Source organism: Macaca fascicularis, chromosome 7 (assembly GCF_037993035.2).
Source record: "Macaca fascicularis isolate 582-1 chromosome 7, T2T-MFA8v1.1".
Taxonomy (NCBI): domain Eukaryota; kingdom Metazoa; phylum Chordata; class Mammalia; order Primates; family Cercopithecidae; genus Macaca; species Macaca fascicularis.
In genome coordinates, this window is record NC_088381.1 from 33,613,790 (window position 1) to 33,627,209 (window position 13,420).

Here is a 13,420-nt window from a genome sequence, read left to right on the forward strand (position 1 = left end):
GTATTTACTGTACTGCTGCAGAAAGAAATGCTGAGCAGGCTTTATATTCCATAATATCATTATTTCTGGCTGTTTCCTCATCAATACATTATTTTCTGTTGATAAGAACAGAGCACATACCATGAGAGTATTGTAGAATTGCTTTGGTCTAAATTTGCATGTTGAAGGAAGAGTGAAACTGAACACCATTCTCCAAGTGTGGATTGTGGCTTATCTGTTCTCAGGTTGCTCATAAAGACATACCTGGGACTGGGTAATTTTTAAAGGAAAGAGGTTTAATTGACTCACAGTTCAGCATGGCTGGAGAGGCCTCAGGAAACTTACAATCATGGTGGAAGGGGAAGCAAACACATCCTTCTTCACATGGTGGCAGCATGGAAAAGTGCAGAGCAAAGTGGGGCAAAGTCCCTTATAAAACCATCAGATCTCATGAGAACTCACCATCATAAGGACAGCATGGAGGTAACCACCTCCATAGTTCGATTACCTCCCACCGGGTCCCTCCCACAACATGTGAGGGTTTTGGAAACTACAATTCTAAATGAGATTTGGGTGGGCACACAAACCATATCAGGCACCTTCAAACCTTTGTGGTATTTTTAATAAATATATATTATCAAATACTAGATTTCTGTCACTAAAAAGAGCTAAATATCTAACAAATGTAGCAGTACTTCTAAAACTTGGTCATCCAGTAGGCTGTAAGCTTTTTCATTGTTTGGCACCTATTGAGGGTAGAGCTTGCAGGGGTTGTTTTGTTTGTGTTTTGTTTTTTGTTTTTTGAGGCAGGGTCTCACTCTGTCTCCTAGGCTGGAATGCAGTAGCATTATCATAGCTCACTGCAGCCTCAAACTCCCAGGTTCAAGCAATCCTCCCACCTCTGTCTCCTGTGACTACAGGTATGCACCACCATGCCCAGCTAAGTTTTTTGTTTGTTTGTTTTTGATAAAGGTCAGGTCTCACTGTGTTGCCTAGGATGGTCTTGAACTCCTAAGCTCTAGCAGTCCTCCCACCTCAGCCTCCCCAAGTGCTGGAATTACAGGCATGAGCCACAGCACCCGGCCAGAAGCTTGTGTCTTCCTCATCTCCTAACCTCTTCATCTGTCAGTGACTAGCCCATAAATGTTTGATGGAATGTATGGATCTTAGATTCTTCTGTCTAGTCAATGCTTGTATATTTGTAATTGAGATGGAGAGAAATGGGAATGTAGAACTGTGCCTGTCCACTCCCACCTTCAATTTGACTGCCCATTGTATCTTATGTCAAAAGAATAGCAATAGTTTGTATTTCTGTAAGCATTGAAAGGTTGCAACTAAGTAGAGCAAGATAACTTTTTTTTTTTAAGTCTGAGAATATTTGTTAGGGTAACTAATGCCTCTAAGAGTTTATATGTCTGGAGAAAATAATGTTATGAACTTCAGTCATTTGCTGTTTCTTGAGTAAATGTTTTAAATACTGTATAAATTGAATAAATGTTTTAAATACTGTATAAGTTAGTCAAAATTATCTGTCGTTTCTTGAGCAATTTTTAGTTTAGGTCAGAAAATGCTGGATCTGGTTAGTGTAAACCATGTAAGTTTAGCTACTTAAAATACCTTTGCACGCATGTTATGTATCTAATGGTTTAATATACATATATATGTATTATTCTTGTATATTTTCCAGTAATATGTTGCTATTCTACTAGAGTTGGGTTTCTTAACCTGGGGTCCAGAGAATCCCAGGACAGAAGGAGAATCAATGAACTTGAATGGGAAAAAATTGTCATCTTTATTTTTACCAATCTCTAAGTGAAAGTTTGCATGGCCTTCCATTTTGAATAAGGATAGCAAAATAGTCCAGACAGTACCTACAGTCTTTGTCACCAGTAGAACAATAGATATTTTCATATCATAATTGTTGCAGGTATCTTAAACTGTTATTTATGCTTTCATTATTATTAGTCCTGCTGCTAAATCTTATTAATGTGTTAATAAATTATAGGAAATATGAGGTTTTTAACAGAACATTTTGACAATTACATGGCATTGTACATTAAAATACTTATATTTTGTTTTGTACATTTATAATCATGATTCTGAGAAGTCCGCTCAAGAGGCTCATGCACATGTGCACACATCCATACCTATACACACCCACACCCCCACAACACAAGGGTCTAGTAAAAACCCTGTATTAGACTATCCCAGAAAGTTCTTTTTAATAATTTTTTCACAGGTGCTTCAAGGAAAATTAGATATGTGTTACATTACTAGTAGTTCTTAAACTGTTTTCAGCTGAAGTTGACCAGTTAAAATTGTCTGTATACTTCATTCATGTATTTTTATGTTTAAAAATTGCCAAAGATTTTTGACGTCAGATGCCTGAGATAAAACAAAGACAATGTATATGATTAATTTTAATTCATGAAAATAGTTCTTGTGAAAAATAATTTTGAAAGAATTAAAAATGAATGCCTCCTAAGTCTTAGACTGAGTATGCATTATTATATTTCAAGGATACTCAAATGTATAAGTCCTTAAGAAAATAACTAGTTTCTAATAAATGAAAGGTGAAATAAAAATGTATTTGCATTTCAAATTCTTATTTGAATAGATTAAGTATCATTTTGAAAACAAGCTATCAACTTTCATTTCAGAAGAAACTTTTACTTTGCAACATCTTCAGCTTATGTTAAATTAGTTTTCGTTCTCTCTGAATTCAATGTCCTTTATGAAAGGATAAGAAATTTTAGGAATGTTAATAAGCACAGGAAAGTAAGTTTAAAACTTTAGGTTTTTTAAAATGATCTATTATGTGGGTAGCTTCCACACAGATAATTAAGATTGTATTTAAAAGCTGTACATTATTAAAAACAGAGCTAATATTCACCTCTAACCTTGTTCCTTTTTCCACCTCAACATTTTTTTTAAGAGTTCTTACTAGGACATTTGAGTCAAAATACAATACATTATTAACTCATGATTGAGTGTGGTGGCTCATGCCTGAAATCCCAGCACTTTGGGAGGCTGAGGTGGGCAGAGCACAAGATCACAAGGTCAGGAGTTCGAGACCAGCCTGGCCAACATAGTGAAACCCTATCTCGACTAAAAATACAAAAATTAGTCGAGTGTGGTGGCACACGCCTGTAGTCCCAGCTACTTGGGAGGCCGAGGCAAGAGAATCGCTGGAACCCAGGAGGCGGAGGATGCAGTGAGCCGAGACCATGCCATTGCACTCCAGCCTGGGTGACAGAGTGAGACTCCATCTCAAAAAAAATCAATCAATAAAAAATGTAGTTCACTAATTAAAAAAACTCTACACGTGAATAGGATGTTGAAAATTGTTTATTGATATGATACATAATTATTTTTTAAAAGCCTCAGAAATGGACTAGTATCATTTTCATTAAAGTATACATGTCATGCTGACTAATTGATGTAGAAGTTTTACAATTCTAAATCTGACATCTATTAACCCTTTAGATAGGGAAAATAATCCTTGTAATAATAATGCCAGGCCTCCGTGGTAACACATACCTGTAACGTCAGCACTTTGGAAGGCTGAGGTAGGAGGATTTTTTGAGCCCAGGAATTTGAGACCAGCCTAGGCCATACTGTGAGATCCTGTCTCTACTAAAAATGAAATTTTAAAAAATTAGGCATGGTGGCAAACGCCTATAGTCCCAGCTATTTGGGAGGCTGATTGGGGAGGATTGCTTGAGCCCAGGAGTTGGAGGCTGCAGTGAGCTGTAATTATGTAATTATGCTCTAGCCTGTGCAACAGAGCAAGACCTTGTCTCAAAATAAATAATTAAGTAAAACTAGTTATTACAAAATAAAACCATTACAGGATTGTACACTTGGAATTCTGACATACACAGCCTTCCCTGCATCGAATCAAAATGGATCAGAAATCCTCTTGGAACAAGAAGATGGCAGAGACTGAAGGGAAATGCCAACTTAGAATGACTGGCATAGAAGGAATAATTGAAACTCAGGGAAGACAGTTGTGTTCTTCTTTGGCAGGTCCGCTTTCTAAATAGGGAATTTCAGAGAACAACTTCATTCTGTGCTTTGCAAAAAACAGAAGATTGTGGGGAGGGGTCTGGTGGAGAGGGCATGACTTAGACAGACCTTGAGGCTGCTGCTTCAATCCAGCATGTCAAAGCACCATGTTTGGGGGCGTTAGTTACTGAACCTCAAAAATGCTACATTGCAAATTCGCTTAGTATATTGAATACCTATGAATGAGTACCCTACTGTTAACGCTGTGAGACTTAACATCCATTCTCCCTTAAGAACTGGCCCATTCTATTCCTGATACTTGGCCATGAAAGTTTTGAACTGTGGGTATATTAGCTCGTTCTCACGCTGCTAATAAAGACATAACCCAAGACTGTAATTTATAAAGGAAAGAGGTTTAATTGACTCACAGTTCAGCATGACTAGGGAGACCTCAGGAAACTCAAAATCATGACAGAAGGGGAAGCACAAACATCCTTCTTCACATGGCAGCAGCAAGAAGTGCTTAGTAAAAGGGGAAAGGCCCCTTATAAAACCATCAGATCTTGTGAGAACTCACTATCACAAGAACAGCAGCATGGGGGTAACCACCTCCATGATTCAGTTACCTCCCACGAGGTCCCTCCCACTACATGTTGGGATTATGGGACCTACAATTCAAGGTGAGATTTGGGTGAGGACACAGCCAAACCGTATCAGTGGGTATAGTCACAATAAGAATTCTTTTTTTTTTGTTTTTGTTTTTTTTTTTGAGGTGAGTCTCACTTTGTCGCCCAGGCTGGAGTGCAATGGCACAATCTTGACTGCCCACAACCTCCATCACCTGGGTTCAAATGATTCTCTTGCCTCAGCCTCTCGAGTAGCTGGGATTACAGGTGTGTGCCACCACACCTGGCTAGTTTTTGTAGTTTTGGTAGAGATGGGGTTTCACCATTTTGGCCAGGCTGGTCTTGAACTCCTGACCTCAGGTTATCTGTCCGCCTCTGGCCTGTTATCTCCCAAAGTGCTGGGATTGCAGGCGTGAGCCACTGCCCCCCACCACGGCAAGAATTCTTACATGTCTCTGGGAAGAATATAAATGGGCATGGTGACTTCTGAGAATAGTAAGGTAATCAATGCCTGTAAAGCTGAAAGTTAGCATCCTTTAATCTACCAGTTTCCCTTATTTGTGTCTATCCTGAAGGGACGTGTGTGTGTGTGTGTGTGTGTGTGTGTGTGTGTGTGTGTGTGTGTGTGTGTGTTTACAAGACGTGCAAGGATATTTGTTTCAATACTGCTCATGACAAACAAATATAAAAACTATCTTTCGGTAGGGGAATATATAAACTGGTTTTATTTGTATAATGGAACATTGTATAGCAGTAAAGATACTCAAACTAGGGATCTGTTATGAACACATAGCTCAAAACATAATATATGGAAATGCAGGTTTCAAGATAAATAGCATGTAATTCCATCTGTTAAATGTATTAAATGCAAACAGTAATGTATATTGTTCGAGAATATGAATATATATTTAAGAGTACAAAACATACATGGTAAATATGCACATCAATATTATGATAATAGTTATCCAGAGGTGTGGTTTGAGCTATGTCTATACTGTATTAATTTTTTTTTTTTTTTTTTTTTTTGAGGCAAAGTCTTGTTCTATCGCCCAGGCTAGAGTGCAGTGGTGTGATCTCGGCTCACTGCAACCTCCGCCTCCTGGGTTCAAGCAATTCTGCCTCAGCCTCCTGAGTTGCTGGGACTACAGGCGCGTGCCACCATGCCTGGCTAATTTTTTGTATTTTTAGTAGAGACGGGGTTTCACCGTGTTAGCCAGGATGGTTTTATCTTCTGACCTCATGATCCGCCCGCCTTCGCCTCCCAAACTGCTGAGATTACAGGTGTGAGCCACCGTGCCCGGCCCAATACTGTATTAATTTTTGAGAGAGAAAGAAGAGAAGAAGGGTCAGTCTGACGCAAACATGGGAACACATTCTAACTAGTGGGTACATGGACCATATTGTTGGCTGTATAAATGTCTTTTTCATTCTTTTAACTGTGTTTTAAAATACTATACATTGAAAATAAAGTATTTACATGTTACTTTATATAGCTCAAGTGATCCTCCCACCTCATCCTCCTGAGTAGCTGGGAATACAGGCATGTATCACCATGCTAATTTTTTATTTTTTGTAGCGACAGGCTTCACTATTGCCCACGCTAGTCTTGAGCTAGCGGACTAAAGCAGTCCTCCCACCTCAGCCTCCCAAAGTGCTGAGATTACAGACGTGAGTCACTATATCCTGCCCAGAATTTGACTCAGACTGACTGAAATGATAGCAAGTTTTTACAAATTATTGGATTGTATCCTCTTATTTCTAATTTGTTCTATTTTTAAACTGCAATATAATTACCATGAATAGTCTAGAATTTTGATTGTCAATAAATGAGGAGTTTTACATAAAGTTAATTTTTTTGTTTTATAGGAAAAACATCAGAGAGAGGCTCATTTTCCCTGTACAGCAGAGATACTGGATTACCAGGCTGTCAAGTAAGTTTAATAATTAAAAAAAGCAATGAGATGGTTTTTAAACACATAAAGACTCTATTAATAGATGAGATAGAAATTATGAATTTATTTCACTACTGTTTAATTTGTAACTAAATGTTGTTTTTTTGCTCTCTCTGCTTAAAATTGTTTCAGTTCCCCAGTTTACCAGGCTGTCTTTATCATCAAAGATTTTCATAACCCACCTCCATTTTAACTAGAAACAAAGTAGCAGTTATCTTTCTACCCCTTTCCAAAATGCCTGTCATTTCTGAGAATTTTTCTTGCATATTTTCTCACAGAAAACATAATTGCTGGTACATAAAAATTACATGATTGATCTGCATAGCTTGAATATCCTGTAATGTCAAACTGATCATTAATATTGGAAGCATTTTGTTTTCAATCCTGCGTCTACCAATTTTTAGGCTTCACACCCTCCCCGACTTGGAATTTTTGTTTCAACTGTCCACCTTCTCTAGCATTTTGTGCTTCTGCTAATGGGCATCTTCTCTGCCTTTTTCCTCATATCTTTAGACTGAGAATCCTGAACACACAATTCACCTGCAGATTCCCATCAGAATCAAGCCAAAAAGAATAGAAAGGAAAGGCAGAACATATTAAATTTGTTTTCTGCCATCTGCATGCTTTACATGAGGGCCTACCCTCATTTCAGGCATGGGCATGTGAGCCAGTTTTAACTGCTGTGCTAATAATACTCCATTTAATACATATTTCATAATTGTGCCTCTAAGAGAGTTTTACATAACATCCTGTTTTGTGATATGCCTTCCCATTATAAAATAATGTATTGTAGTAGGTTGGCCACGGTGGCTCACGCCTGTAATCCCAGTACTTTTGGGAGACTAGGGTGGGAGAATCCCTAGAGCTCAAGAGTTGGAGACCAACCTGGGCAACATAGTGAGACCTTGTCTCTACTTAAAATGTAAAAATCAGCCAGGTGTAGTGGTGCATGCCTGTAGTCACAGCTGCTTGGGAAGCTGAGGCAGGAGGATCACTTGAGCCCAGGAGTTGAAGGCTGCAGTGACCCATGATTGTGCCACTGTACTCCATCCAGAGTGACAGTGAGACTCTGTCTGAAAGAGAGAGAGAGAGAAAAAAAGGGAGGGAGGGAGGGAAGGAAGGAAGAGAAAGAAGGGAGAAGGAAAGGAAGGAAGAGAGAGAGAAAATCAATATATTGTAAAAATTAAGGATCATCTATTCCCATGTCCTTAATGGCAAATAGGCATGGTCTGAGTAAGTGATTTGTTAAGTATCGTAGAGTTGGGGGTAGTAACTGGACCAACACTCAGATTTCTTGGCTTCAGACCAAGCAGTCTTATTCTATTTTCATCCAAGTGATTTTTTAAAGTTTTAGTGTTACTAATGATTGCTTTATTTTCCATTTATGGTTAGCTTTATTTTATCCTAGTCATTTAAAATATATATAGATTAGCATTGTGTCATAGCCAGTGTTTTGCTTTACCAGCTCTTACTAGCTCACAAGAGCCAAATCTGTTAAACTTTTAGGAATTTAGCAAGCATGGTTGACATCACACTGGTATCTTAAAATTGACTATTATGAGCTGGGCACTGTGGTGCATACCTGTAGTCCCAGCTACTTGGAAAGCCAAAGCAGAAGGATCACTTAAGCCCAGTAGTACAGTTCCGGCCTGGGCAATGTAGCAAGACTGCATCTCTAAAAATAAAAATAAAAACAAAAAAAATGGCCATCAAGGAAGTGTTTACACTGTGGAAATCCAAAAATGTTACAATTCAGGGCTTCCATTTTCTTAAACAGTTGTTAAACATTTACCAGCATACCGATCATGCCTAGTTAAAAATTGCAGAGAACCAAAGAATGTAAGTGCTTATTCAGATCACAGTAAAAAATAGAAAAGCAGCAGTTGAACATCTAGCCTCCATTAAGGTACCTTTCTGACCTCTTTCAAAGGTAACAGTACTTTAAGGCCAACCAAGATATACGATTTATTCTGTATGGTTTTAGCAATATCCATTGATGAAAACCAAAATACCCTCTTTTTTGGTCTATATCAGATGTGGATTGGTGATTGTAATATTTCTGCAATTCATAGTTGATATCAGAGCTCATTCTTTTTTAAGAAGTTACTGTTTGAATTTCATAGTCTGAATTTTAGTTCATAAATGACCTAAACTGAAGGCTGTGGATCTAATTTCTGATCTTGGCTATAGTACTCATTGTGCGAGTTTTGTAGGCCACCTAACGATCACTCTTCTGAATCTCTTCAGAGTACACCAAGTTTTAAAAATTAAGTTGCGGCCGGGCGCAGTGGCTCACACCTGTAATCCCAGCACTTTGCGAGGCCAAGGCGGGCGGATCACCTAAGGTTGGGAGTTGGAGACCAGCTTGGCCAGCATGGCAAAACCCCGTCTCTACTAAGCATACAAAAATTAGCGGGGCCTGGTGGCAGGCTCCTGTAATCCCAGCTACTTGGGAAGCTGAGGCAGGAGAATTGCTGGAACCCAGGAGGCGGAGGTTGCAGTGAGCTGTGATTGCACCATTACACTCTAGCATGGGCAACAGAGGAAGATTCCGTCTCAAAAATAAATAAATAAATAACCAAACTAAGTTATATCATTTGGACAATGAATGATTGATAAAAGTAACTACAAAGAATCATGTAGGTTTAAGCTTGTAAGCTCTGCAGACTGCGTCTGTGACATATCATTAAGTTAACTTGTCTGCCACCCTGCTTCAGGGCCTTAAAAGTCTTTTCATCTTCATCTTAAATATAAGACAGCAGCTTAGTTAGGCAGTGTTGAATCTTATATGTATTATCATAGTATAAGAATACCTTATAACCATAACAAATTTGTTTACTTATCAGATATATGAAAGTGCTCTTCTCAGTTCCTGATCATACACTAGAAGGTCAGTAAATGTCAGTTGAGGGGGGTAAGACAAAACATTTAGAGTCAAGAGACCTAAGTTCAAGTCCCATCTCTGCACTGATTTCTATCTGAAAGATAGGATTAGCTGTTTCTGCTTCCACCTACTTAGTAGATCTCTGAAGGCTAAACTGTATAGGTTTATGAAAACATTTCAAAAAATAAACACATAATTCTAAAGTTCTCAATTCATGTAACCCACATAACAAAAGATATTTTGGATCTTTAATATTATTTTTAAGATACCTAAGTGTTTGAGAGCCACTGGTCTAATGTTAACGTTACTGCTAAACTTGAGGGGGGAGGAAAACACTATTGTAAGCTTTTTGAGACCACAGCTACATCTAAAATCATAGTCCATGCATATATTAATGTTTTAATTATGTTCAAATGTTTTCACTCAACATTTTTATACCCTCTTGGCAAAGGTATTGCTGTTTAGTTAGAGTCAGCAATATGTTCTATTAATGTAATTGTCCATTTTTGCAAAGGGGAATCTTAACAGTTTTTACCAAGGATTAATGTGCATTTGTACCAGATTTAATTCTTATATCAAAAGACATTTATTTTAAATCTAAATGTGTGGCACTGTAATAACATTTGCTACCATTTGCTGAGCACTAACTGAACTAGCCATTGAACTAAACAAAATCACATTTAATTCTTTTAACAACAACTCATTTTGCAGAGTAGTAAACAGAGGTTCTTGTAAGGTATTATGCTTAAGGTTACATATCTAGCAAGTGGGAAACCTAAACTCATGCTTGAGTGTTTTGGCTATATGACTATACTTTAGCATAGGAATCCCTCAGATTTCAACTCTGTGCCCTTATTACCTTCCTTCATTTTAATTTGTTTGAGAAGGAGATAGGGAATTTTTTTTTTTTTTTTTTTTTTTTTTTGAGACAGGGTTTCACTCTGTCACCCAGGCTGGAGTACATTGGCGCTCACAAGACCTCCTGGGCTCAAGGGATATAAGGTTTAGTCAAGAGACCTAGGTTCAAGTCTCATCTCTGCATTGATTTCTTCATCTGAAAGATAAGATAAGCAGTTTCTGCTTCCACCTACGTAGTAGGTCTCTGAAAGTTAAAGTGTATGGGCTTGTGAAAACATTTCAAAAAATAAATACATAATATTAAATTTCTAAATTCATGTGGCCCACATAACAAAAGGTAATTTGGGTCTTCATATACCTCCCTGAGTAGCTGAGACTACAGGCATGCACCCGCCATGCCCTGCTAATTTTTCTGTATTTTCTTTCTTAGAGATGGGGTCTCACTGTGTTGCCCACGCTGGTCTCAAATTCCTAGGCTCAAGTAATTTTCCTGCCTCATCCTGACAAAGAGCTGCGATTACGGACAAGAGCCACCACTCCCAGAGGGAATTTAAATTTTTAACGAATGTCCAGGTGATTTTGATTCACATGGACTCGAGTTCGTGCTTTGAGAAACCCAACTCCTCTGTACATGCCAACTCCTCTGTATAAGCCAGTAGGAGTTATCCTTAGAGGAAACTATATGATTGCTGTTTGACAAACAGTTTATAAATATTCTGGAGAGATCAGGAAGGCCTATGGAAAAGAGAAGAACAAGGCTACTAGAATGTTTGATACAAAATAACAATATTGCTATATACAAGATTTAAAGATACTCAAATGACAGAAAGATACCTTTTTTTTTTAAGAATTCGTAGAAGCAATTTGTGAGCCCCAGAGAGGAAGCCTAAAATTCAGCAGAGTGGAAACATCATTCTGCAGCAAGGACAAACTATTCAAAGAAAAACACGTATTCCAAACAGTATTTATTATAATGAGTCAGAGGAGGGACAAAAAATACACTTTAACGCTGCCATTTTGTCTTACCTATTCACAAGCGACAAAAGCAAATCCAAGGAAATATAAATAGTGACTCTAAAATGATACCCAAACACCACGTTGAAACCATTTTTCTTCAACAGAATCCCCCAAGGGGCATTAACTCTGCTATTAATGTACATAAAATGCTGCTGACATACTGCAAAATTCAAACTAATTTAATAATGCCTGATGGGCCTTACTTCATGTTAAGATGATGTAATAATATGTTGCTAAATGAGTGTCCTCATATTACATTCACAGCAATCACATTAACTGATGAGCCATTGAAAAGAAACTCATGTCACAGTATTACTGGAAACACTGATAGATCATTCTGCAATTAAATTTTTTTATTGATCAAACACAGAGCATAGAAGCCAGCATCTTTATTAACAATAGATATATTACTTTAAAAACTACCAGTTAAGTGAAAAATCCTTTATCAGTATAACAAAGTTTTTCCTTTATACCTCTTAAGCAAATATTTATTCAAGTAGTTTAAGTTTTTCTCTAAGTATTTAAATGTAGAAGACGGCAGGGTCTTGGTTTTTTTCAGAAAGTGTGAAGTTTCATCTGAGTTCAGATATTACACCCTTGAGAAAATGACAACTTTAAAAACTGTACCTTACTTAACTCTTAGTTGTTTGGAAATAAGCTTATACCATTTGGTTTTTCCTTGTTCTTTTTTCCTGTCATACCCAGTATCATATACAGACATTTATACTAGTAAAATAATAAAAGAGTTGATACATCAGAAAGACATAACAATGATAAATGTGTATACACCTAATAAGAAAGCTTCAGAACAAATGAAGCAAAACAAAAATTGATAAAATTAAAGAGAGGGATAAACAAATTGACAATCATACTTGAAAAATTGAATACTTCTGTCTTAGCAGTTTGCAGAATAACTAGATAAAAAATTTAGTATAAGATGTAGAACAAAATTAACTAGTTATCGACAACCTTGACCTAAATGATATGTATAGAACTCTGCATACAGCAACTGAAGAACATAAATTCCTTTCAGGGGCACACATTACACTAACAGGCTGGAATCATATGCTGGTCCATAAAACTAGTGTCAGTAAATTGGAAAGGTTTGAAACCATACAAAGTATGTTCTTTGGACACAAAAGACTTAAGTAAGAAGTCTGATCAGAACTCAGGGACACAAAGAGGGGAACTATAGACACTGGGGCCCCCTTAAAGGTGGAGGGTAGGAGGAGGGAGAGGATCAGAAAAAATAACTATTGGGTGCTAGGCTTACTTCTTGGGTGATGAAATAACCTGTACAACAACCCCCCCACCCCAACACGAGTCTGTCTATATAATAAGCCTGAACATGTACCCCTGAATATAAAATAAAAGTTTAATAAAAAGCAAAGTTATATTAGAAGTCAATAAGACTGGGTGTGGTGACTCATGCCTGTAACCCCAGCCCTTTGGAAGGCCAATTCAGGAGGATCACTTGATCTCAGGAGTTCAAGACCAGACTGAGCAACATAGTTAGACTGTGTCTCTACTAAAATTAAAAAGAAAAAAAAAAAAGAAAACTAGTCAAGTGTGGTGTCAGGAGGCTGAGGCACGAGGATTGCTTGAGCCCAGGAGTTCAAGGCTGCAGTGAGCAGTTATTGCACTTCTGCACTCCAGCCTGGGCAACAGAGCAAGACTCTGTCTCAAAAAGCAATGTCAGTAAGATATCTAGAAAAACACCAAATGTTCAGAAGTTAAGCAACATGTTTAAATGACGCATCATTTTAAAAAGAAACCACAGGAAATTCAGAAGGTATTTCTAACTGAATAATAATGAAAATATGATAACAAAACGTGTTGGTGCAGTTAAACGAGTGCCTGGAAGGAAAATGTACCTTTGAATGCTTATATTAGAAAAGATGTACAGTGAATGACCTAGGTTCTACCCTAAGAACTTAGCTAGAAAAAGAAGCACAAAGTAAACCCAAAATAAATAGAAAGAAGGAAATACTACAAATAAGAGCAGAAATCGATGTAATAGAAAAAACTAACAAAATCAAAATTTGGCTATTCGAAATAAACCATAAGGTTAACCCCTAACTAGATCAGTTAACAAG

General features: G+C 37.5%; 1 protein-coding gene across 19 annotated transcripts in view; it reads left to right on the top strand.

The window, feature by feature from the left end:
• TCF12 (transcription factor 12) overlaps positions 1-13,420 on the top strand; it is a 375,367-nt gene that overhangs the window by 240,833 nt on the left and 121,114 nt on the right. For 16 of the 19 annotated variants that reach the window (XM_045397269.3, XM_045397270.3, XM_073995877.1 and 13 more), the window contains one exon: positions 6,480-6,544. The exons of the other annotated variants lie outside the window; for them this stretch is intronic. In XM_045397269.3, coding sequence (XP_045253204.2) covers positions 6,480-6,544 — 65 coding nt within the window. The remainder of the gene's footprint in view (positions 1-6,479; positions 6,545-13,420) is intronic. 19 annotated transcript variants of the gene reach the window in all.